The sequence below is a fragment of the Podarcis filfolensis genome (assembly GCF_964270895.1).
Source record: "Podarcis filfolensis genome assembly, chromosome: 3".
Taxonomy (NCBI): Eukaryota; Metazoa; Chordata; class Lepidosauria; order Squamata; family Lacertidae; genus Podarcis; species Podarcis filfolensis.
Window position 1 is genome coordinate 121,048,609 of NC_139606.1, and position 26,547 is coordinate 121,075,155.

Below are 26,547 nucleotides of genomic sequence, written 5' to 3' on the forward strand. Positions count from 1 at the left end.
TAGGCTCTGTGGTTTAACCCACAGCACCAGCTGCGCATATATACTTACTTGGTGCTAAATCTCTTGGAGATTTCTTTCTTAGAAGAAAGCAGGACGGTGCAATTGCATCTTCATGTGTGTTTGACAATTAGGGTTAGGGGGACAGTTAGGATTTCAGCCATACATGGTCAGAGGCAGACTGGTTGGGACTGTGCAAGTTGGACCCGATGGCCCTTGTGGTCTCTTCCAACTCTATGATTCTATGATTCTAAATCCAGGCAAGGTTGAGAGCTTGGGAGCTTTCTTCGCGCCAGGTCCCCTCGGGGTTACCTGGTGCAAAACAGAACTTTTAAGCTGCCTGCTTTACTTAATGGGCAAGGCTTGCTCAAGGCTTGAGATCCGGGAGTGCTCTCCATCTCACCCACGAGCCACAGGGCAGTTCTGAGCATCCAGTTACGCACTTTTTCCGTGTCTGTGCAAAACCCTTGCGACCGAACCGCTCCCTGAGATGCGATTGCACTGCACATGGATGTCACCATTAGAGTGTGATTAAATGATTAGAGCCAGTGTGGTGTAGTGGTTAAGAGCAGTAGACTCGTAATCTGATGAACCAGGTTTGCGTCTCCGCTCCTCTACATGCAGCTGCTGGGTGACCTTCGGCTAGTCATACTTCTGTGAAGTCTCTCAGCCCCACTCACCTCACAGAGTGTTTGTTGTGGGGGAGGAAGGGAAAGGAGAATGTTAGCCGCTTTGAGACTCCTTCGGGTTGTGATAAAGCGGGATATCAAATCCAACCTCTTCTTCTTCTACCTCCCTGGAGTTTGCTAACTGGACCCAGGTGCAAAAGTGGGTAGGATTCAGTATGGGGGTTCAGGACTAGAGCAGCACTTGAATGTGTGTTCAGCCCAGGTTCTTAGTTTCCAGGACCATCTGACAGCCCTCTCACACACAAATTCATTCCTGGTCCCCACCCTTCATTTTGGGAAACAAATTTGGGGGTGGGAGAGGAGAGCTCTTTGGTTGTCCTTGTTTAAACCACCAGGAGTTGGAAATTTATTCCTGCATTGCCGGGGGTCGGACTAGATGATCCTCAGCATCCCTCTTCGAAATCCTGGCTGACCCAGCCACTCTGCTGCACGACTTCCCCAGTGGCCTTTGCCCTCCGCTGCTCCCTGAGCTGGAGATGCTGTATATATAGAGTGGTCAGTGTTAGGCTTGGGTTGGGTTGGTTGGATGGTAGAAAGCTGGTTGTGTTTGGTGTGTGTAAAAGCTGTCGGTCGTGTTGGAGACTTTTTAATAATAATAATTATTATTATTATTTATTTATTTACTTACTTACTTACTTACATGCGGCCCATCTGGCTGGGTTTCCCCAGCCACTCTGGGCGGCTTCCAACAGAACACTAAAATACAATAACCTATTAAACATTAAAAGGTTCCCTAAACAGGGCTGCCTTCAGATGTCTTTTAAAGGTTTGGTAGTTATTTTTCTCTTTGACATCCGGTGGGAGGGCGTTCCACAGGGCGGGTGCCACCACCAAGAAGGCGCTCTGCCTGGTTCCCTGTAACTTGGCTTCTCGCAATGAGGGAACCACCAGAAGGCCCTCGGAGCTGGACCTCAGTGTCCGGGCAGAACGATGGGGGTGGAGACGCAAGAATAAAAGCAGCAATATTTTGCAAGAATACTCTTTCTCAAGGACTCTTTTGTGCCAACTAAGGTCTGAGAACTAGGCAGAGGAGTAAAAAGGAGGTCAGAACCTTTTCTTTTTCAAACACTGACACCTGCCTCCTGGGGACCTTCTGCCTGGCTCCCCACCCCCCCCTCCCCGGCTGACGGCTGTCTCTGCTCTCCCTCGCCCTCTCCAGCTCCTCGGAGGAAGACATTCAGATGCGCCTGGTGTCTAGGTTTGTGAACGAGGCGGTCCTGACCCTGCAAGAGGGCATCCTCAGCAACCCCGTGGAGGGGGACATCGGGGCTGTGTTCGGGCTGGGCTTCCCCCCCTGCCTGGGAGGTAAGAAGGTCCAGGTTCACATTCGTGCTTCTTCTAAATGTGTATCTTCAGCCATAGCTCCCTCGTCCTCAGCTAGGCTGCCTGCCATTCAGAGGAAAACTTGCTGACTTAAGAAGAGCCTGCTGGGTCAGGGCAACTGCCCATTTGGTCCCTCATCCTGTTCTCACAGTGGCTGAGCAGGTACGCATTCTGGGAAGGCAGCAAGGAGGATTTCAGTTCAAGAATGCAGCTGGGATTAAGATGTATTGCTGGCTCTGATCTTGGAGGCAAAACGGCCTTCCGGGCTAGTGGCCATCGATAGCCCTTTCTTCCTCCTCGAACTTATCCAATCCTCTTTTAAAGCCATCCAGGTTGGTGGTCACCACTGCCTCCTGTGGAAAGGAGTTCCATAGGTTAACTCTGCACTGTGAAAATGAGCCGTTATATCTTTGACCTGGGCCTGAGAGCAGCAGCCGTGGCGCTAACAGGCTTGCCTTATCTCAGTTGCTAGCTTGGGGTCGGCTGCAGAGGTTGCCTTCTGCCCACTCCCAATAATAATAATAATTTATTTATAGCCCATCCATCTGGCTGGGTTTCCCCAGCCACTCTGGGCATGGCTCCCAACAGAATATTGTTGTTGTTTAGTCATGTCCGACTCTTCGTGACCCCCTGGACCAGAGCACGCCAGGCACTCCTGTCTTCCACTGCCTCCCGCAGTTTGGTCAAACTCATGCTGGTAGCTTTGAGAACACTGTCCCACCATCCCGTCCTCTGTCGTCCCCTTCTCCTTGTGCCCTCCATCTTTCCCAACATCAGGGTCTTTTCCAGGGAGTCTTCTCTTCTCATGAGGTGGCCAAAGTCTTGGAGCCTCAGCTTCAGGATCTGTCCTTCCAGTGAGCACTCAGGGCTGATTTCCTTCGGAATGGAGAGGTTTGATCTCCTTGCAGTCCATGGGACTCTCAAGAGTCTCCTCCAGCACCAGAATTCAAAAAACAGAATATTAAAAAGTTAGTAAAAGATCAAACATTAAAAGCTTCCCTAAACGGGTCTCCCAAAAAGGGCAGCTGCCTGATAAGTCCTTTTTGCTGGCATGAAGGATTTTTGAAGCAGCCACATGGAAATGCCTTGATCCCTGGGGAGAGACGGGGGCGGGCGGGCGGTCTAGTTGCCCCGTGGTTCCAGTGACCAAGATGGGAAGTCTCTCCTGCCCCCCTTCCCCTGTTCCCCTATGGGAGAGGAGGTCTTGCACCTTGCAGCCATTGGCTCTGCGAGGACATTTGCAGTTCTGGGGAGAGCCCTCTGCGGGTGGCGGGGGTCCCCACTTGCACAGGAGACCTTGCTCAACCCCCCCAATCTTTCTTTAATAATAATTTTTATTAAGTTTTCCATTTTAACAATCCAATCAAATCACATTGAATATTCCAAATTGTACAAATACATATCATAAAGTCCAAATATTTTGCGAAATTATAAATTTTTTGTTGGGGGTTCCCATGCTTCAAGTTCAGTGGGGTCCAATCATCTCATATTTCTGCTTTGAGTGTCCACTAGTCCCTTCTTTAAACCTTCTTGTTATTATTCTTCTTCTTTCATAGCCTCTGAGTTGTTTCCACAGGCGAACTGAAATGAGCAATAATATGCTTCTGTGTGAACTTTGTATGACTCTCCCTTTTTTCTTTTTATTTTTTTATTTTTCGCAGCTGGTATTTTATTTGCAGTATGTCCTCACATGCTGGTATTTATGCCGAATCCATCCAAAAGTCCTTCTCGGGTGGCAGACGCCATCTTTTCTCAGTTCCGATGAAATAGAATCTAGGCGTTTGCTCATTAATTTTCTCAAACAGGTTGCACCAAACATTAGTCTTTCCAGGGGAGGTTTGCCAAATCGAACTTGAAATACAGATATAATAAAGTAAGAGCTCGCCTCCCCCTATGACTATTAACCCCCCCCCCAATCTTTCACGGCAGGTCCCTTCCGGTACGCAGACTACTACGGGGCCCAGCGGCTGGTGGACCGCATGAGGAAGTATGAGGACGTCTACGGGAGCCAGTTCACTCCCTGCCAATTGCTGCTGGACCATGCCAAGGACTCCGGCAAGAAGTTCCACAAGTGAAGGTGCCTCTGGCGCCACCGTCCGTCCGACCCCCGGGAAAGGCGGGGGGAGGCAGGAGGCCTGCAGGAGAGTCTCCCGCCTGTAGCTCAGGGGGTTGTGGGTCTTCACCCTCCAAGTGCCTTAGCCGTGCAGGCACTGTCTCCCCAACCCCGGCTCTGACCCCCTCGTCAGGCCGAAGGTCAGCCTTCGATTAATCAAGGGTCTTCTCTGCCCGGCCTCATCCTGGCGCCCCGCCAAGCCTGCCACTGGCCTTGGGTCTCGGGCCACCGGCAGCTGATTCTGGGCCCAGGACTGGCCTGCGGTCGTGACCCACACCCAAAGAACCCCTAACAATAAAACCCCAGTGTCTTGTTCTGTGGGTGAGCTCTGGTCATTTATTTGTGCCTGAATTTTCACCTCTAAACGGGAGCTGCAGAGAAGTCCCATCAGCATACAGGAGAAACTCGAAAAATTAGAATATCATGGAAAAGTTCATTTATTTCAGTAATTCAACTTCAAAGGTGAAACTAATATATGAGATCGACTCATGACATGCAAAGTGAGATCTGCTTTGACTTCTCAGAGGCCCAATCTTGCTCGATTTGCAATCCTTGTTTTGCTGATTTCCTTGAATATTCTAATTTTCTGAGATTGTTAATTTGGGGTTTTCATAAACTGTACACCATGATCATCACAATGATAACAAATCAAGGCTTGGCATATCTCGCTTGGCATGTCACAAGTCTATCTCATATATTAGTTTCACCTTTCAAGTTGGATTACGGAAATAAGGGAACTTTTCCACGATATTCTAATTTTTCGAGTTTCACCTGTAGTCCAGAGTGCTTTGATTTGGTGAGCGTTCCTGGAATTGGGGGGAGGGGATGACCCAGAGTGTCATCTAGGCCAACCCCCTGCCCTGCAGGAACACCGTCTTCAGTGGGGAGCGCCAGGGGTTCCCCAAAGGGTCTGCATAACCCTCCCAGGGGGTCCATGGCGCCATTCACATAACAAAAACTGCCATAGATATATCAAGATTTTCAAAAGCAGGGGCTTGGCTTTTGAAAAACAGGAGGTCTGCAGTACCTGGGAACCACGGGGGTAGACATAGCCTATCCAAGTGCGAATTGCGCTGTGCTCTTGTGGGGAGGGGGCGGATGGCTGCCCTTTCTCCCTTGACCGCCCGCCCTTGCTTGGCTGCAACACATCATAACGGCAATTGGGGGGGCTATGGCAAAATGGTTGCTGTGGCTCCTTACCCAGCTCATAGGGCTCCTCACCACCTAGGGTCACCACGCTGGCCAGGCAGCTGCGTCCTGTTTTCCCACCGCTATGGGGCCCCATCCACTTCTGCCAGCCTCCAGCTGTCTTTGGACTCCTGCAGATCTCCAGCTGCCAAGGCTTAAATGGCCAGGGGTGAATTCAGGAGCCTTTGCCATCAGGATATGTGTCTGAGGCGCCGCCTCTATCAACGCTCTCCCCCTGCTCTGTTCAGCTTTGCACTGTGGTCTCCCCTTTCCAGCAGCTCCCCAGGAGGTCTCTGCCCCCCACATCCGATGCAGATCCTGCCAGTGGGGACCAGTGGCGTAGCGTTGATTGCCAGCGCCCCAGGACAGGCAGGGGGATCACACATGTACCAGGGAGGCTCCAGCCCGGTGCCCACTGCCAATGGTGCCAGGGCGAAGCCATTCCTACCAGAGCAAGGGGGACGACGACGTGCTGAGCCGACTGCCCACCTTCATGGGGGAGACTGGCCACCCGACATGGCCCTTCGTGGATGGAGAGGAGCCGTACTGCCTTGGCACCTGGTTTGCGCCCCCTCAAAAATTGTGCAGCCCCCCTGACAACCCCCCACACTATGCCCGTGGCAGGGACTATACCTGGGCCGCCCCACTGCCAGGCCCCATTTCTCCTTCACACACACCCCAACCCTTGCAAATATAGCTGGTGCCGCACCCGGTATTCTAAAGCAATCTGATTAAACAACCACATCCTGGGCACGACTTCGTTTTTTAAATAAACTGATTTATTTGACTACGGCAGTGGCTAAAGTCGAAACGAAGACGAGCGTTCTGCAGGTCTCCAGGCTGGAACCCCGAAGTCGCCGTCCTCTGCTAAAAAGTTACGGGAATAAGTCGCGGCACTCTTGGGGGAGTAATGTTGATGAGTGTGTCTGCTGGGAGGCAGCAGAGTTGAACCGCAGGGCCGGATTAGTGAAAGATACCAGCTCACAGAGGGGCTGGGGATGAAAACACACAGGTTGTGCTAAAGTGCCGTTAGTGAGCTGCCCCCTTCCCAGGGAGGGGCGTGCTGGACTCTGGCCGCCTCGTGGCAGGAGCAAATAAATTAACGTTAAATAAGCTGGAGTTCTTGTTATTAAATATACCAAGAAAGAAAGCACACCAAGAACTCTGGCCAGTGTAAGTTTCGGTAGTGGGAGTGGTCGCTACTCAAGTCAATAGTCAGTTGTAACAAAAACTAATCCGTTCAAATGTATGTATTCTGACAAGGATTACAAACTCAATTACAAACTCAAACTCATATGTATAAAACAATAATTCGTTACAGAATTAGAGAGAAGAGTTTATGAGTAGAGATAAGTTCATGCTAGTCCATAGATTCAACGTGAAGGTCTTGGTTTCAGTCACTGAGCAGAAGTCAATTATGGATCAGAAACCAGGACAAGGCCCTGTTTCGATGTATTCACCTTCATCAGCTGGAAGTCTCAGACATTACATGAAAGTACATTTCAATTCTAAATTATCATGAATTATAAAACAGTCATAAAACAGTATTATACAACATTTGGTTCCTTACCTAATTTTTAAGGGGTCGTGTAAGTTTGAAGAATCATAGAATCAGAGTTGGAAGAGACCACAAGGGCCATCGAGTCCAACCCCCTGCCAAGCAGGAAAAGAATTCGTATGTTATTTTCTACGTTTGATTTGCGAGTAGGGACCACTTCCGCTACTGAAACTTATACTGGCCAGAGTTCTTGGTGTGCTTTTTTCTTGGTATAGGAGAAAATAAATTGACATAGGTAGCAAATACCCCCAAACCTCTCCGTGGGCAAATGAAGGAGTTGCTGAGGAATTCTTGAACTGCATGCATCTGTGGTCGCACTGCCCAAGTGTAGGGTTTGTAGCTGAGAATTTGCCACTCATACTTCCTTTAAGCTTCTAGACTTCACAGCAGTGGAGACATGCTTTAAAAGGTGGGGGGGCAGTGTCTGTGTGGTGAAGGCACGAGAGGGGCAGCTTCGGTGTTCTGTGCAATGCAGCCAAATCCACGAGGGCAGGTTTTGCTGAATCCCCCATCAAATGTCAAACAAAGGCACCTCTTTCATCAAGACAGAGGAACTTTCTAAGCATGCTGCCGTTCCATAGGCAACGAGATTCCCCCATACATTGCATTCAGGCAGGTAAGTGCTCACCTTGAGTATATTCCAAAATGGAATACTCAGAAAAGGCTATAGGAAAAAGCGATCATCCTCTGAGGCCCTTCTTTGTGTTCCTCCACTAGAACTGTCCGGAGAGCAGCAACACAGGAACGGGGCCTTTTCTGCAGTGGCTCCCCATCAGGACTGCTCTCCCCAGGGAAGCTCGCCTGGCGCTTTCACTCCAGACCTTTAGATGCCAGGCAAAAACATTCCTCTTCTCCCAGGCCTGTTAAATCTATGGCCTTTTCAGTTGTGGGAAGGCATTGCTCATTTTTTTACTATTACGTATTTAGTGTTCTAGGCTGTATACTGCCCTGTGATCTCTTGCTGAAGGGTGGTGTACTAATTTCGTAAGTAATAATGACAGGGGCCCCAGACAAACCACAAGACGCTCCCACCACTATACCAGCTGGGGTGGAGAGGCTCTGGCTCCGTGGGGCAGCGGATGCTGGGGGGCAGGCCCCTCGCACTGTAGACCTAAAGCACTGCCTCCCACACCTCCCTGATCAAGACCCCTCACCCAGGGAGGGGGCCAGCACCACAGTCGCCGGCTGCCTCTGTTTCCCATGCGCAGAAAAGCTCCCTGGCCCCTGTCTGCCTCATCTTTCAAACTGGCGGCCCCACAGCAATGAGACAGATCTAAGAGTGGCCTGTTTGCTGGAATAAAAATGGGCGCTGTGCAGTTCAGAGGGGCTTCCCTTGGTCCAAATGAAGGTGGGTGAGAAATGGGGGTCGCATCACGACTCTCCTCCCAGTCCACTTTTGCACTGCTTTCTTTTCCTCTGCACTGGACAACTGGACACCACATGCGCTGGGCCAGGGCAGGCAGAGTCCCCCCAAACACTTGTAGGTCTCCTTCAGACCCTTCGTCATCAACAGAAGAGCCTGCCGGATCAGGCCGATGGCCCAGCCAGTCCAGCAACCTGTTCTCCCAGTGGCCAGCCAGATGCCCTCATGGGAACCCCACACGCAGGATTCAAACACGAGCCCTCTCGCCTCCTGTGGCTCCCAGCAACTCGGAAGCATTGCTGCCTCTTAAGCATGGGGTCAAGGCAGGGCCCTCACATCGATTGTCTTCTCCTCCCTGGATTTGTCTAATCCTCTTTGAAAGCCATCCTGCAGCAGTGAGTTCCACTGATAACCTCCTGGCTCCTTCCTTTTCCACTGGGTTTATGCTTCAGGCTCACCCATCCAGCCCTCCCTCCGTTCATGCCCTTGCTACTCTCTGCCCACCAGCGCTCTTGGGGGTGGGGGAGACCTGCTCGCAAAGTGCCCCAGCGCCACTGCCCTCTTGCGACAGATCCAGAGGCCTCTCCCCACATTGCCAGGCAAAGCGACCCCCTTCGCCTGCAGGTCCAGCCCCTGCGGCCGTCCCAGGCTCCTCCTCCCACCCCACCCGGTTCTAGATCTTGGGGCGCCAGCCCTTGATGAACTGCATGATCTTCTTGACCTGGAGTTTGGTGAGGCGGAAGTCCTCGCTCAGGATCTCCTCGGTCAGCTGCACGAAGATGCTGCCATCAATGCGCTCCCGCGCAAAGAAGCTCACCACGTCCTCTGAGAGCCCAATGAAACGCAGGCAGCGGGAGACCTCTTCCAGAGACAGGGTGGACAGGTCGGCCGGAGGCTGCCAGGGAGAGCCGTCCCCGCTGAGCCGGGCGGGGGGCACCTCGATGACCCCCGGGGCCAGATAGAGGCGGGTGGCGGCGCCCAACTCCGCGCCACGGGTGACGGAGGGCGGCAGGGGCGTCCGGAGGGCGACGTGCTCGGGGGACTCGAAGGCCTGCTTGGCAGGGCGTGGCGGAGGCACGGGGCTGTAGCGCGGCTCGCCCTCCGGGGAGGAGGAGGAGGAAGCAGCGGTGCCCTCGAAGGGGTCAAAGGTCTCGGAGGAAGAGGTCTTCTGCCACTCAAGGGGCTCCAGCCACTCGGAGGAGGCCGGGTTGGAGAAAGGGTTGAGCGCCCCAAAGGGGGCAAAGCGTTTCTGAGGCGTCTGGGGAGGCTTCAGGCGAGGGCAGCTGCGGTAGCTCTTGAGGGCGCTGGCGTCACTGCCCGCCAGCAGCGGGGTGGGCCTCCCGGTGGCCACGCTCAGGTCGCTGTACGGCCACGGATCCGACCACGAGGAGCCCTGGGCTTGAGGCTGGGCCGGGGGGCTGGCCAGCGGCCGGCCGGAGGACTCGCCTGCTTTGCAGTCTCCCCAGGTGCAGGGGTAGCAGTACAGGGAGTAGGAGTCGGGAGACGGGGAGCAGCTGCCACTCTGCGGCCTTGACCTGGAAGAGGAGAGGAGAAGGGAGTGCAGAAGTCAGAGGCGGAGCAAACTCACGGACACCAAGCCTCCAGGAGACAGGCAGGGCAAAGGGATCTCTGCAGGGGTCAGAGGGTGCCTGGTTTGCACACACACAAACCCCCATGATTCTGCACCCAGAGCCCCCCCGGCAACCCCCACGCTATGCCAGTGTTCTAGATTGCCTTTACACACTCACTCCAAAAAGATAGCCAGTCAGGAGTTCCCTTGCAGAAGGCACAGGAAGCCACAAGACTTGTTCTAATAATAATAATAATAATAATAATAATAATAATAATTATTATTATTATTATTATTATTATTATTATTATTATTATTATTTATTATTATTTATACCCCACCCATCTGGCTGGGTTTCCCCAGCCACTCTGGGCGGCTTCCAACAAAACACTAAAATACAATAACCTATTAAACATTAAATGCTTCCTTAAACAGGTCTGCCTTCAGATGTCTTCTAAAAGTTTGGTAGTTATTTTTCTCTTTGACATCTGGTGGGAGGGCGTTCCATAGGGCGGGTGCCACCACCAAGAAGGCCCTCTGCCTGGTTCCCTGTAACTTGGCTTCTCCCAATGAGGGAACCGCCAAAAGGCCCTCGGAGCTGGACCCCGGTGTCCGGGCAGAACAATGGGGGTGGAGGCGCTCCTTCAAGTCTACTGGACCGAGGCCATTTAGGGCTTTCAAGGTCAGCATCAACACTTTGAATTGTGCTCGGAAACGTACTGGGAGCCAATGTAGCTCTTTCAAGACCGGTGTTATGTGGTCTCGGCGGCTGCTCCCAGTCACCAGTCTAGCTGCCGCATTCTGGATTAGTTGTAGTTTCTGGGTCACCTTCAAAGGTAGCCCCACATAGAGCACATTGCAGTAGTCCAAGTGAGAGATAACCAGAGCATGCACCACTTTGGTGAGACAGTCCACGGGCAGGAAGGGTCTCATCCTGTGTACCAGATGGAGCTGGGAGACAGTCGCCCTGGACACAGAATTGACCTGCGCCTCCATGGACAGCTGTGAGTCCAAAATGACTCCCAGGCTGCGCACCTGGTCCTTCAGGGGCACAGTTACCCCGTTCAGGACCAGGGAGTCCTCCTCACCTGCCCACCCCCTGTCCCCCCAAAAACAGTACTTCTGCCTTGTCAGGATTCAACCTCAATCTGTTAGCCACCATCCATCCTCCAACCGCCTCCAGACACTTGCCTCCAGTGTTTTCCCCCATAATTACTTGGGACCTGGAAGCACATGAACTTTCCGTGTGGCACTTAAAGAAAGAGAACTTAATGAAGATGATGTATCATTGGTACGTTACACCGAGTAAACTTGCCAAAATGTATAGGAATTAAGATAAAGTTTTGGAAATGCAAGGAGAAGGGGGGGAATTTCCTCCATATGTGGTGGAGTTGTACGAAGGTGAAAGCCTTCTGGGATTTTATATATAATGAACTGAAAAAGGTATTTAAGTATAATTTTAATAAAAAACCAGAGGCATTTTTGTTAGGGTTAATCGGAGAGGAAATGCAGAGAAAAGATGTAAATTTGTTTATGTACGCCACAACGGCTGCAAGAATACCCCTGGCCCAGAAATGGAAGCAGCAGGAACTTCCTACACTGGAAGATTGGCAGATAAAGATGGTAGAATATGCGGAGATGGCAAAGCTGACGGGGAAGATCCGGAATCAGCTGACGAACTGTTTCAAAAGGACTGGAGCAAATTTATATTTTATATGAAAGAAAACTGTTAACATTTGAAAACGTTTGTAGGTTTGAGTTGAAATGTTTGGTGAGAGCCAGTGTGGTGTAGTGGTTAAGAGTGATAGACTCGTAATCTGGTGAACCGGGTTTGCTTCCCCGCTCCTCCACATGCAGCTGCTGGGTGACCTTGGGCCAGTCCCACTTCTCTGAAGTCTCTCAACCCCACTCACCCCACAGAGTGCTTGTTGTGGGGCAGGAAGGGAAAGGAGATGGTTAGCCTCTTTGAGACGCCTTAGAGTATTGATAAAGCGGGATATCAAATCCAAACTCTTCTTCTTCTTCTCAATGTGAAAACAAGGAGCTGACTTACATATAAGGAGGCGAATGTCAAAAGAAGATATAAGGTAAAAAAAGTGGCGACAGAAATGCGAAGAATTTGTAAAAGATGTTTGGAAGTCAGAAAGAGGGAGCGAAGGAGGTCGGTGCTTTGTTTGAGCAATGCTTTAAGTTATGCATTTGTGTAATGAAATAGGGAAAACTCAATTAAAATTATGTTTTTTAAAAAAAGAACTTTCTGAAAGTAAGAGCAGTTGGATAGCGGAACGGTCTCCCTTGGGAGGTTGTGGACTCTCCTTCCTTGGAGGTTTTCTAGCAGAGGTTGGAGGGCCATCTGTCAGGGATGCTTGAGCTGAGATTCCTGCATTTCAGGGGGCTGGAATAGAGGACCTTTGGGGGATCCTTCCAATGGTACAATTCTAGGAGTCTATGATTCTATGAACTAACAGGCACCCAGAACCGAGACACTTAAAGCATGTGTCCCTCATCAAGTAAAACAATAGAAATACTTAACTAACTGACCAATCATGTCAGTTCTGCTAACAAAAGTCCTGCGCCCCCTACAAAATAATTCCTGGCTACGCCATGTCTTAAAGGCCCGGCAGGATAGACAGGCTCACTTAGAGGACTAAAGGTCTTAGGAATTCTTCCAGGGTCACTGTTTCCCCTTTTTGCAAAGCTTGAAAGCCAGCACCATTTTCTAGCATCCAGACAGGAGAAGTCCAGCATCTTTCCAAACTCTGCAGCAATATTTTTAGCACCGGGATTTTTGCACCTCCAGAAGCAAACTTCGTGGCAACTTTCCGGCAGAGAAACTTATCAGGAGTCCATGGCCACGTGGGGGCGCTTTTGTGCCAAGGACTAATTTAGCCAGCTCGCCCTGGTGATCATCTAATGTTTATTGGATGGATCTTCCCCCTAAATTGATTCTTGAATTCTGAATTTATTGTTGTTCATGTTTTATACCGTATTTTATGCTGGTTTTTTGTTGCATCAATTAAGTGTTTTAAATTTGTTGTTAGCCACCCTGAGCCCAGTTTTCTGAACCAGGAAAGGCGGTGCATAAATAAAAAATTGTTATTATTATTTAATAAGGTGAGCAAGAGGAAAACCAGCCAGAAATGCAGCTTTCCTGGCAGTCAGCTTTCACCAATCCTAGATCATGCCCTCAGCAGCCTGATGACCCAGGACCAGGTGGCTCTCCCCTCATGCCCATGAAGTCCCAACACCTGACTCAGTGCTTCATTTAAAGCAGCCAGCACCAACCTGCTGCCCATCATAGAGTTGAAAGGGACCCCTGAAGGCCATGTAGCCCAGCCCCCTACAATGCAGGAACCACAGCTGAAGAACATTCGACAGGTGGCCATCCAACATCTGCTTACAAACCTCCAAGGAAGGAGAGTCCACAACCTCCCAAGGGAGACTGATCCAGTGTTGAAAAGCTCTTGCCGTCAGAAATCTCCTGCGTTGTAACTAGTAGTCATTAGATTGGAGCAAGAGAATACAAGCTTGCTCCCTCTTCCACATGACAGCCCTTGAGATACCGTATTTTTCTGTCTATAAGACGCCACCATGTATAGGATGTCCTCTATTTTTGGGAACTCCGATTAAAAAAAAAGGGGGGAGATACTATCCGTGTATAAGACGAGCCCCCATTTTGAACCTTATTTTAGAGTAAAAAAACATGGAAGTATTTGAAGATGGCTCTCAAATCTCCTCTCAGTATCCTCTTCTCCAGCCTAAACATACCCAGCTCCTTCAACCGCTCCTCATCAGGCTTGGTTTCCAGATCCTTGATCCTCTTGGTTGCCCTCCTCTGCACACCTCCCAGCTTGTCAACATCCTTCTTAAATTGTGGTGCCCAGAACTGGACACAGTATTCCAGGTTGGGGTCTGACCAAGGCAGAATAAAGTGGGATTATTTCATCCCTTGATACGGACACAAGACTTCTATTGATTCAGCCAAAAATAGAATTTGCTTTTTTTTTTTTTGCACTGCAACTCCCAGCATCCCTGAGCACTGGCCATGTCAGCTGGTGCTCATGGGCATTGTAGTCCATAACCTCTGGCAGGTGGCTGGTTCAAAGACTTGTTGGGTTCATAACCAGGCACTCCTTTGTGCCGAAAACTTACACGAAGGAAGATGGAGAATGAGAGCACTCTGGAGCATGGAGATCTCGCATGGCTTCAACTGAGAAGCCCCAGCCAGCTCTCTGGGAGGGAGGGGAGAAGCCCAGGGTCCTCAGCCCCCCCTTTGGGAAGCAACTTACCCATCATGCAGTCCAGGAGAGTAGTAGGAGAGGCTGGAGCTGGGAGAAGCAGCTCCCTGGAGCTTCGGGAAACGCAGAGGCACCGGAGGGCTGGAAGCGGCCGGCGCATGGCCACCCCGGGGTGGCACTGGGGGCGCGACGAGAAGGCGGCACTCCTCTCTCACCTGGAAAAGATGGAGAGAGAGAGATTCATCCGCTTTCTGCAGTGGTGATAGACAGCTGGAAGCCAAGACCAGGGCGATCGGAAGGGCAGAACACACACCTCTAAATGGGGGCACAGCAAGAGTCCCAATGGGGGGGGCAACTTTAAGAAAGAGGCATGCCCCAAAAGATGAATGCCAGTGGCATCTGGGTGTGCAGAAAGGGGCATTTGCAGAAGAGGCTTAGCAGATGGGGCCAGTTTAACTCTGCAAGTCTCCACACAAACACACCCTCCGGCTGGGTTTACTGTCACTGTCGGAGCTCAGTTTGGGTGGGAACTGATTAAATACATTCCAGTCATTCACCCCCAAAAGCCCCTCTCTGCATTTGCCTTGGGAGGGAAACTCAGGGGTCACCCACCCCTTCACCCGATCATATTGTGTCCTGATTAATTCTCCCAAATCCAAGAGGATTTCTGGTTGTTTGGCATCTCTGCCTTGCAAAAACCCAGTCTTAACGTGCTGAACTGAAGGGCAGGTGAGCAAAATCCCTCTCTGGGTTTTCCGCACAACTGGTAAGATCCTGGACCAGTAGCAGCCAGGGATGGGAGGCAGGGAACCGGCCAGCCAGGGGAAGGGGCTCGGCCATTTTCTCCGCAGGGAGCCAAATTCTGAGCAATCTGTCATTTCATCCTAAAACTTGACTCTCCAGGTATGGAACCTTCTCTAGCCAAAAACCCCAATGCTAGCCATAAGCAAATCTCAGCAGGACAGCTGGGGGGGGGGACTCCAGAGCTGCCCCAACCCAAAATCTTACAGCCTAACACTTTTGTAGGCAGACCGCAAATCAGTCAATCTCAAAAAGGCGCTGTAACCACACGGAGCAGGCGGCCTGATCTTCTCGACTGCTCCCCTTTCTTGGTTTGTTTAGGGTTGCCATACTTTGAAAAGTGAAAATCCAGACACAAAAATCGCTAATAATAATAATAATAATAATAATAATAATAATAATAATAATATATTGATGTTTTTGAGCTGTTTTTAAGAGAGATCAGCAAAAACAACACTGCCGGCATGGGTTGCCACACGTCTGGATTTTCCCAGACATTTTGCCGAATTCCGCCTGGGCACTCCTTCCGAATGCAGTACAGTCATACCTCGGGTTACAGACGCTTCAGGTTGTGCGTCTTCAGGTTGCACACCGTGCCGAACCCGGAAGTACCGCAACAGGTTACTCCCGGGTTTTGGCGCTCGCGCATGCGCAAAAAACATTAAGATCATGCTTTGCGCATGTGCAGAAGCACCAAATCGTGACCTGCACGTGCGCAGATGCGGCATCCAGGTTGCGAACACTGTGGGTTGCAACCGTGCATCCCGTACGGATCACGTTTGCGACCCGAGCATCCACTGTATTCCAGATACATCCCTGCGGGTCGTGAAACCCCCCGCGCCTGTGTCCCCCTAACCGATCTAATCGAGCTCCTCCACATCCCTGCTCCCCCTTTCCCCGCCGCCCAAGGCATCCCTTACCGCCTCAGACTTGGGCGGGACCGGGGGCGGGGCATCTCCCGCAGGCTCCTCCCCCAGCAGGCCCTGGTGGCACGGCGGCGGGGACCCCAGCGGCGAGGCGAGGCCGGCGAAGGAGATGAGGTCTCTCTGGCCCAGGTTGGCACTCTCCAGGCCGGCCGGCTTCCCGCTGGGCTCCGCGTAGCTCCCGCGGTTCTGGTTGGTCCACAGCTCCTCGTAGGGCAGTTCCGGAGCCCGGAAGGCCGGCTCGGTCCAGTCGGGCGTTGTGTATTCCCGCTCGGCGTCTGGGGCGTCGGGGAAGAGGGCCTCGTGGTGGTCCTGGCGGGAAGGGAGGAGCGTCCTCTGGCTCCTCCCCCCGGAGGCGGGGTCCTGGCGGGCGCCTCCGGAGGTGCTGTAGAGGCAGAGCGAGAGGCGCTGGAAGGAGTGCGCCAGTTCGTCGCGGGCATAGCCCTGCAGGCAGAGGCGGACGCGCCGGGGACTGGCGCACTCCTCCGCCAGGTCCGCCTTGGCCTCGCGCACTGCCTTGGAGTATTCGTTGGGGTCGAAGCACTCCTGGCAGAGGGCGGCGCTCTCGCGGAGGAGCTTCTCCAGGCGGGCGTCCCCTCCGCCCCACAGCGCTCCCTCGGGGAGCAGGAAGCGGGGCATGTCCGTCAGCAGGAGGAAGTGGAAGGGCGCCACGGCGTCCCTGCGCAGGATGCAGCAGAGGACCACCGTCTTGGAGATGATGCTGAGCAGCTTGTAGCAGTGGCCCTCGCGGATGGCGTGGAGGTCGTAGGGGTTGCGCGGGGGCCGTGTGGGCACTGTTACGTTGACGGGCAGCCGCACCTTCTCGATGATGCTGCGGATGGTGTGCTCGCCCTCCTGCATCTGAAGCTCCAGCGGGGAGCGGGTACTGAAGCGCCCCTTGCACTGGAAGGGCAAACTGAGGCTCTCGTTTGTGCGGTGGTTCATGCAGATCAGGCAGGGCATCTTGCCCTTCAGCGGGCGACTGCCCCCGCCGCCGGCACCACTGCTGGCGCCACCACCAGCCGCGGCACCTCCGCCAGCGACGCCCGCCTTGCCCAGCTTCCGGAGCAACGTGTTGAAGCGCGACTTCTCCTTGGCGGCTTTCGCACACAGGATCTCAGCCTGGCCCATGAGCGTCAGCTCGTCCCCGGCGTGCAGTGTGAAGTTGTACACCTCGCTGTCCTCGCTGAACTCCCCCGACACCACCTGGGAGGAAAAAGAGGGTCAGCCAGGAGATGGAAGAAGAAGGGGCACAAATATAGGATGGGGGAAAACTTTGCTTGCCAGTAAGGTAAAGGTAAAGGGACCCCTGACCATTAGGTCCAGTTGTGGCCAACTCTGGGGTTGCGGCCCTCATCTCACTTTACTGAGGGAGCCGGCGTACAGCTTCCGGGTCATGTGGCCAGCATGACTAAGCCGCTTCGGGCGAACCAGAGCAGCGCACGGAAATGCCGTTTACCTTCCCGCCCGAGCGGTACCTATTTATCTACTTGCACTTTGACGTGCTTTGGAACTGCTAGGTTGGCAGGAGCAGAGATTCAAACCGCCAACCTTCTGATCGGCAAGCCCTAGGCTCAGTGGTTTAACCCACAGTGCCACCCACGTCCCTTGCTTGCCAGTAGCACATGTGAAAAGGATCTAGGGGTCTTGGTGGACCACAAGTGTAACCAAAAAAACCTGATGCTACTCTAGGCTGCCTTAACAGAAGTCTAGTGTCCAGATCAAGGGAAACAATAGTCCCACTCTATTCTGCCTTGGTCAGACCAGGTCTGGAATCCTGTGTCCAGTTCTGGGCACCAAAATTTAAGAAGGATGTTGAGAAGCCAGATAATAGGGATTAAAATTGTTTAAGTCATTAAATTTAAAAAGTTGAGTGGAAAATAAGGTGTTATTTTAAAAGGAATGTTAAGAGATTAGGATTTGCTGGATTAACAAATTGAACTAGAAAACAAGAAGGGGAGGTATGAGGAAGTCAAAGAAACATGTTATTGAAAAATTGTTACTGAAATTGACTTGTTTTTAATATTTTTCTTTTTCTTTTTGTGTTTGTATAAAATTGGAAAATCTAATAAATATTTATCTAAAAAAAAAAAAAAAAGAGAAGCCAGAAGGTGGGCAGAGCAGTGGCGTAGTGTGGGTTGTCAGCACCCGGGGCAAGGCAAGTAATTTGCGCCCCCTAACCTGTGGATTTGCGCCCCCTAACCCGTGGATTTGCGCCCCCTAACCCGTGGATTTGCCCTAACCCCAGATGTTGCGCCCGGTGCGGCCGGCCCCCCCTGCACCCCCCACGCTACGCCACTGGGGCAGAGGAGGATCAAGGGTCTGGAAACCAAGCCTGATGAGGAACGGTTGAAGGAACTGGGTATGTTTAGCTTGGAAAAGAGGAGATTGAGATGAGATAGGACAGCCATCTTCAAATATCTCAAGGGTTGTCATGTGGAAGAGGGAACAAGCTTGTTTTCTACTGCTCTGGAGGGCAGGACTCGAACCCATGGCTTCAAGTTAGAAGAAGGGAGATTCCAACTAAACATCAGGAAGAACCTTCTGACAGTAAGAGCTGTTAGACAGTGGGAAGCAGAGGCTGGATGGTCATCTGTCAAGGATCCTGCAGCTACAATTGCTGCATTGCAGGGGGTTGGACTAGATGACCCTCGGGGGTCCCTTCCAATTTTACAATCCTGTCATCCAGCAGCTCAGGTTTTGCGGCGCTTTCCCCACCTTATTATGGGGCAGGAAAGATCCCCAACACGGCTCAGCTCTTTGCCAGGTGAGCAGAAGGAAGCCACAGCGAAGAGGTGGGATTTCAAGTCGAGGTGGGGAGACCTGACTCCCTCACAATGTGGAAATGGCTGCTCCTCCATCCCTTTTGCACTTGAACCCTGGGCTGAGATCTCCCCACCTGGGTCCCCTGAAAGCGCCACTGACCTTGACGCTGAAGGTGATGGCCTCCATGACGAAGACCCTGTCCGGGAAGATGCTGGCCACCTCTTCCACGCTGTTGAAGTACTGCACAGGCTCCCGGACATCCCTGTCCTGGTCAAGCAGCTTGAATTTCCCTGCAGGGTGCGAAACACACACCGGATCGGTTAAGGGAGACCTGCTGCTCCAGGGCTCAGCTCAGGGGGTCTGCATCTCCCCGCTTTGCTGGGCACGCCCAAACCCAGATCGCTGCCTCCAACGGTGGTCAGTGCCCAAGGGAGGGGACTCCTCGGCCTGAGACAAAGGGAACCTGGTCCCCTCATTGATAAGAAGTATCCTGCCCTTGAACTTGGAATAATGATAATAATAATAATAATAATTTATTATTTATACCCCGCCCATCTGGCTGGGTTTCCCCAGCCACTCTGGGCAGCTTCCAACAGAACACTAAAATACAATAACCTATTAAACATTAAAATCTTCCCTAAACAGGGCTGCCTTCAGATGTCTTCTAAAAGTCTGGTGGCTGTTTTTCTCTTTGACATCTGGTGGGAGGGTGTTCCACAGGCGGGTGCCACCACCGAGAAGGCCCTCTGCCTGGTTCCCTGTAACTTGGCTTCTCGTAGCGAGGGAACCGGCAGAAGACCCTCGGAGCTGGACCTCAGTGTCCGGGCTGAATGATGGAGGTGGAGACGCTCCTTCAGGTATACAGGACTGAGGCCGTTTAGGGCTTTAAAGGTCAGCAATAACACTTTGAATTGTGCTCGGAAATGTACTGGGAGCCAGTGTAGGTCTTTCAAGACTGGTGTTATGTGGTCTCGGCGGCCGCTCCCAGTCCCCAGTCTGGCTGCCGCATTCTGGATTAGTTGTAGTTTCTGGGTCACCTTCAAAGGTAGCCCCACATAGAGCGCATTGCAGTAGTCCAAGCAAGAGATAACCAGAGCATGCACCACTCTGGTGAGACAGTTGGCGGGCAGGGAGGGTCTCATCCTGCGTACCAGATGGAGCTGATAAACAGCTGCCCTGGACACAGAATTGACCTGCACCTCCATGGACAGCTGTGAGTCCAAAATGACTCCCCGGCTGCGCACCTGGTCCTTCAGGGCACAGTTGCCCCATTCAGGACCAAGGAGTCCGCCACACCTGCCCGCCCCCTGTCCCTCCAAAACAGTACTTCTGCCTTGTCAGGATTCAACCTCAATCTGTTAGCCACCATCCATCCTCCAACCGTCTCCAGACACTCACGCAGGACCTTCACCGCCTTCACCGGTTCCGATTTTAAAGAGAGGTAGAGCTCAGCTTCATAAAATTGTAGAAGTTCCAAACAGGGCCCTCTTAAGCATAAGTCATTCTGCGCTGGCACCCCACGTTGGGCAGTGCTGGGAGCGTGCGCCAACAGCGGAAAAGCCAGCAAAGGCACACACAAGAGGATGCGTCACACAGCACCCACAATGTTACACGGCCCTCCAGGCGTGGCGGGCGCAGCTGAAACAGCCGCCATGCAGCTGGGGCAAGAGCCAACAGCCAAGCGGAGCAGAGTGGTGGCTTGGCATGACTTTGGGGGTGAGTGTTGGAGTCCAGGAAAGAGCCGCCCACGGCGCTCCAACAGGCTCTGCTCTGCTCGGCTGTCGGCGGCTCTTCTCCGGACTCCAACGCTCGGCCGCGGACTCTCGGCCTCCTGCCGCTGAGAACTAGGCACCCGGGTGCCGTGAACCCGTAGCGCCAATGGTTAAGACAGCCCAGGTTCCAATCCCCTGCAATGCAGGAATATGCGGCTGTCTCTTCAAACTATTATGGCTGATAACCATTGAGGCACTTTTCCAATTCTTCGGGGGGGGGGATGTAAGGGGGGTCCGGCTGGGTCAGACCAAAGACTGCTCTATTCAGCATTCCTGATTCTCACACTGGCTCCCCCCACCCCCTAAAAAATGCCAAGAGTGTGTTAGCCCCCAGCAACTGCTCTCCAGAGCCCTGATGCCTCTGACTCGGGCAGGCAGCCTACAGCCACTGTGGTCCATCTATTGTTATTTGTTTCATGCATTTTATAAACAAACTTGTGTGTGGTTTTTTAAAAAAAGAACCACAAAGCGGTTTACAAAGAGAATGAAACAATAACATGACAGCGGTACCTCGGTTTTCGAACGCAATCTGTTCCGGAAGACCTTTTGAGTTCCAAAACATTTGAAAACTGAAAGCTCAAAATGGAAAACTCAATACGGAAAACTCAAGAGGGAAGCCGCGAGGCATGTTTGACTTCCGCAAAGTGTTTGAAAACCGAAGCATTTACTTCCGGGTTTACAGCATTCGAAAACCGAAATGCTCGTCAACAGAGACGTTCGAAAACCAAGGTACCGCTGTATCAGTAAAAAAAATAATTCATTGAAACGTTCAAAGAATAAAACCAGCAATAAACTAAAAATGATCAAAACATGCATCCACATTCTACGTGTCTGAGCAGGCTGTTCTAAACAAAAATGTTTTTTTGCAGGCACTGAAATGAGTACAGTGAAGGCCTGATATCAATAGGCAGGGAGTTCCAAAGGGCAGGTGCTGCCGCATTCAACGATCAAGATATTGCAAAGGTGGGGAGGGTCTTAGGTGGTACCTGCAATGCTGCCAGTGCTGCCGACGGATGCAGCCAAGTGGCCGCATGTGGGGCAAGAGAATCGCACAACTAAACGGGTTCCACATTGTATTGATAGGTAAAGGTAAAGGGACGCCTGACCGTTAGGTCCAGTTGTGACCAACTCTGGGGTTGCGGTGCTCATCTCGCTTTACTGGCCGAGGGAGCCGGCGTACAGCTTCTGGGTCATGTGGCCAGCAGGACTAAGCCGCTTCTGGAGAACCAGAGCAGCGCACGGAAACGCCGTTTACCTTCCCGCCAGAGCAGTACCTATTTATCTACTTGCACTGGTGTGCTTTCGAACTGCTAGGTTGGCAGGAGCAGGGACCGAGCAACGGGAGCTCACCCCGTCGTGGGGATTCGAACCGCCGACCTTCTGATCGGCAAGCCCTAGGCTCTGTGGTTTAACCCACAGCGCCACCTACATCTGTACTGATAGTTAGCAGCAATTAGACAAACTGATGGTGAATAAATGCTACCAATGGCTACTAGCCCTGATTATTATTATTAATATTTATTGAGTTTATATACCGTCAAGATCAAAACATATAATCAGAATGAAAACAACAACCCAATAACACACACACACCCCTGAAAAGAGCCACAGTTTAAAAGGGTAGAGGATGGCTAGTGATGGGGGTCATTTCACGTGCATTGAAAGTGGGGCGGAGTCCCTCTGCGCATGCTCTGTAGCCCTCTTGGTGCTGAAGACAATGCTCTTCTGTGGGGTTATCCCCATGGAACGTGGCCACCACATTGCACCTATTTTGCAGGGAGTCAATATAATGAATTAAATCAGCCCCCTCCTCCTCCCCCAGCGGCAGCAGAGGCAAACTCAGCTGTGTTTATCGGAAGAGCTCCCTTCTGCCCACCCCCCACCCCCACCCCCGCCTCCAGAAGGTTCCCTGAAGACCGAGAGAGAGACACGGACATCCCAGAACAGAGAGGAAGCGAGCAAGAGACGTCCCGATCAATGAGTCAATTGCTTTCCAATCATTCGGAGCCAGCAGCTAAGCTTGCTGACATAGGGCTGTGTCCCCCGCCCTAGCAAATGGCCTCCAAAAGCTGGACTGCTTGGCAGCCCCGGGCCTTGAAATCGTCTTGCATGGAAATTCTTTAACTCAAAGACATTGAATGAAGCTGGGAGATTCAGGGCAGATCAGTGGAAGTCTTTCTTCACTCAGCACTTTGTTAAACTGTGGAACTCCCTGCCACAGGGGGCAGTGATGGCCACCAACTTGGAAGGCATTTAAAGACAAATTTGTGGAGGAGGAGAGAGGGCTCTCAATGGCTTCTAACCACAAGAGGCTCAGGGCCGGCTTGAGGTTGGATGAGGCCCTAAGATGCGGAAGGGAATGGGGCCTTTTATATGTCCAGCTGTCCTTTGTCAACAACAAATTGCCGTTGTTTTTTGTGTTGCATATATACTGCAGACACCTGCTTCTTGGGAGAAAAGTGATGACAGACCTAGACAGCATCTTAAAAAGCAGAGACATCACCTTGCCGACAAAGGTCCGTACAGTTCAAGCTATGGTTTTCCCCGGAGTGATGTATGGAAGTGAGAGCTGGACCATAATGATGGCCGAAGAATGGATGCTTTTGAATTCTGGTGCTGGAGGAGACTCTTGAGAGTCCCATGGACTGCAAGAAGATCCAACCCATCCATTCTGAAGGAAATCAGCCCTGAGTGCTCACTGGAAGGACAGATCCTGAAGCTGAGGCTCCAAGAGTCTGGCCACCTCATGAGAAGAGAAGACTCCCTGGAAAAGACCCTGATGTTGGGAAAGATGGAGGGCACAAGGAGAAGGGGACAACAGAGGACGAGATGGTGGGACAGTGTTCTTGAAGCTACCAGCATGAGTTTGACCAAACTGCGGGAGGCAGTGGAAGACAGGAGGGCCTGGCGTGCTCTGGTCCAGGGGGTCACGAAGAGTCGGACACGACTAAGCGACTAAACAACAATATGATATATGGTAATTTATGGACCTCATACGTATCTAAAGCCATTTGCGCATGTTGCCATGCAATCAGTCCATGCAGAATGTAGGCACCATATATATAGAAAGGAGCAAACCAGTGATATTTTAGGGAGCAGGCTAGCAGGCTTACATCATGACTTACATCATAGGAGCCTGCTCAACACAAAACACTGTTGCTGTATGTAGGTTTTGTTTCATTTGTTTTTTATCTTATATTTTGGAAATGTACACCCAGAACAGGCAAGAACAGGACGCTGTATCAGGAGCGAATTGTGCCCCCCTCCCATGAGATTCTTGCCTCCTCTGGATTCCTAAAACTGGGACTCCCTGGGAACAAAGCTCTTTGCCTCAAAGATGTGGGAACTGGCTACGGTTTACTCAGCCGCGCAGGGAAACAGGGACTGGCTATATTTGTTGAGAAGCCCCCTTCCCTCCCATCACTCGCTCCAGGCCCTAGGTTGCCTCGACTCCCGATTCCAAGCATCTCGCACCCGTTTCCCAGGGCCAAAAGCCTTCTTTACTTTCACTGCTCCCCCCAGAAAAGATTGTGCCTTAAGCCAGGCAACGACCCCCTCCCCTCCGCAAACATGTCTGTCTCCAGAGCCCACCCCTCTCCTGCAACAACCCCCCCCCCCGACTCCAGCAAACAAGGGGGATGATGGAAGACAGGATGCGCAGATGGGGAAAGCTGCTATGAGGATTGGGGGGGGGGAGGAAGAAGCAGAGTGAGGAAGAGAAGCCGCCACCCCCCCCCCATTCTGGAGACAGCTGTGTCCGTCTTCTCCCCAAGGAAGCAGAGATGTGGGAACAGGCTGACAAGGCGGGGGGGGGGGGTGCGTCGTGGCACCAGCTGGAAGAGGAGCAAAGGCAGGATGGGGGGGGGAGAGACTTGTGACTGTTGCAGGAATTTATGCATAGGGGTTTTTTGGGGGGGTGCGCCCCTCCAGCAGATATCATGCACATGCAGCCCACTACCAAAATCAGCACAATCGCTTTTGTGACTTTTGTGACTTGCCCCCACAAAACACTTCATCACAGTTTCTTCCTATCTGTTCAAAGGGCCTCTGCTGCACGATACCAAATGTAAGAATTCACTTATAGATGTATCTCTGTACTGGCTCACTGGGAAAACTACAGAAATTCATATAGACCTGTGAGCTCAGCTCCTCAGCAGCCCCTCTGCCTGAGGGATAATCCCTGGCATCCTGATACCTGAGTGCCAGACAGGTAGCCATTCCAGAAATAACAAACCCAGATGAAGACAAAAGGGTGTGATGAACTTGACTGGGAAACAGGGAAATGTAAAGATCTCTTTTGTTCCACTTGATGGGTGTTTGGTGGAGGGCAAGGGGAACCATGGGGCAGGGTCCAGGATACTCAGATTCCTGCCACCAGACCTCCCCTTTCATGATGTAACCGTGATGTATGAGTGATGTAGTTGGAGGGGTGTAACATGGGGATTGTTGTTGTCGTTCATTCCCCCCCCCCCCGCAAAAAATACTCCAGCCCACCACATGGTGTGAGGGATACAGCTGAAAAAGGTTGCTGATCCAAGAGCACTGCAGAGCCATCCATAGCCCTTCTCGTCCTCTTTAAAAGCCACCCAAGTTGGGGCCATCACCACCTCCTGTGGCAGAGAGTTCCACAGTCTGCACTGCCCTGAATCTTCCAACATTCATGTGTATCGGTTCTAGTGAGAGACAGCCATTCGCACACCTCCGAGCCAAAACTGGCTGTGTGTGTGTGTGTGTGTGTGTTTCAGATAAGGGCAGGAGGTAGCCAGAAGCCTCTTCTCCCCCCCCCCCCTTACCATCTGCTCCGATTTTATGAATGGGCCAGCCCAGCAGGTTAACACGCTTCCCTGCTCCGCTCCCCTCCCCTCCTGTCCCACTGCCTTCCCCAAGGAACTGCGATTAGCTGGGGCTCCCATGATTTATTCATCCTTGCGCATCATTACCAGAGATGGGAAGCACTTAGCCGGCTCATTAAGGGCTGGGGATGATCTCAACCCTGCTAATTCCCAACTCCCACTTGGGTCACTCTCCTCCTCCTCCTCAGTTCAGGGCCTCCCAGACCGGCGCCAACACTTCCACCCCCCACCTCCCACCTCGCTGACCTTCCACACCAGGAACCTCTTTCCAAGCTCTTGCAAGCCCAGGATTAGGCCAGGCGTGTCCTTAATTCTGCAATCAACCCTGCAAGGCAGGCCATGGGGATTATTTTTACACCTGCAGGACCAAAGAGGAGAGGGAGCAAGCTTTGAATGCCAACCTACCCAGAGCCCCCATGCGTGCAATGCAATATTATTATTATTATTATTATTATTATTATTATTATTATTATTATTATTATTTACTTATACCTGGCCCATCTGACTGGGTTACCCCAGCCACTCTGGGGGGGGGGAGGTGGGAGAGGGACCTGGAATATTCTGTGGCCAAATTTTGGACCACCCATACCCAACTGGGTGCCCTCCAGATAGAATTGCAGAGTTGGAAGGGACCCTAAGGGCTGTCTAGACCAACCCACAGATGTTTTGCGCCACAACTCAATTGCTAATACAATTCTAGGCTGCATCAACAAAGGCTAGTGTCCAGATCAAGGGAAGTCATAGTCCCTCTCTATTCTGACCACACCTGGAATACTGTGTCCAGTTCTGGGCACCACAATTTAGGAAGGATGTTGACAAGTCAAGAAGGTGTGCAGAGAAGGGCAACCAAGAGGATCAAGGGTCTGGAAACGAAGCCTTATGAGGAACAGTTGAAGGAACTGGGTATGTTTAGCCTGGAAAAGAGAAGACTGAGAGGAGATAGGATGTTGTTGTTTAGTCATTTAGTCATGTCCGACTGTTTGTGACCCCCTGGACCAGAGCACGCCAGGCCCTCCTGTCTTCCACTGCCTCCCGCAGTTTGGTCAAATTCATGCTGGTAGCTTCGAGAACACTGTCCCACCATCTCGTCCTCTGTCATCCCCTTCTCCTTGTGCCCTCCATCTTTCCCAACATCAGGGTCTTTTCCAGGGAGTCTTCTCTTCTCATGGCCAAAGTCTTGGAGCCTCAGCTTCAGGATCTGTCCTTCCAGTGAGCACTCAGGGCTGATTTCCTTCAGAATGGAGAGGTTGGATCTTCGTGCAGTCCATGGGACTCTCAAGAGTCTCCTCCAGCACCAGAATTCAAAAGCATCCATTCTTCGGCGATCAGCCTTCTTTATGGTCCAGCTCTCACTTCCATACATCACTACTGGGAAAACCAGAGCTTTTACTAT

The 26,547-nt window shown here is 51.8% G+C and overlaps 2 protein-coding genes across 2 annotated transcripts in view; one reads left to right on the forward strand and one right to left on the reverse strand.

The window, feature by feature from the left end:
- The window catches only part of HADHA (hydroxyacyl-CoA dehydrogenase trifunctional multienzyme complex subunit alpha), a 36,311-nt gene extending 31,873 nt beyond the window's left edge, over positions 1-4,438 (forward strand). The window contains exons 19-20 of the mRNA XM_083605182.1: positions 1,846-1,991; positions 3,939-4,438. Coding sequence (XP_083461308.1) covers positions 1,846-1,991; positions 3,939-4,084 — 292 coding nt within the window. The 3' untranslated portion in view covers positions 4,085-4,438. The remainder of the gene's footprint in view (positions 1-1,845; positions 1,992-3,938) is intronic.
- A 3,878-nt stretch (positions 4,439-8,316) lies between these two features.
- GAREM2 (GRB2 associated regulator of MAPK1 subtype 2) overlaps positions 8,317-26,547 on the reverse strand; it is a 29,029-nt gene continuing 10,798 nt past the window's right edge. Inside the window, exons 3-6 of the mRNA XM_083605061.1 lie at positions 18,689-18,819; positions 15,761-16,969; positions 14,091-14,254; positions 8,317-9,766 (exon numbers count right to left, since the gene is read on the reverse strand). Coding sequence (XP_083461187.1) covers positions 8,905-9,766; positions 14,091-14,254; positions 15,761-16,969; positions 18,689-18,819 — 2,366 coding nt within the window. The 3' untranslated portion in view covers positions 8,317-8,904. The remainder of the gene's footprint in view (positions 9,767-14,090; positions 14,255-15,760; positions 16,970-18,688; positions 18,820-26,547) is intronic.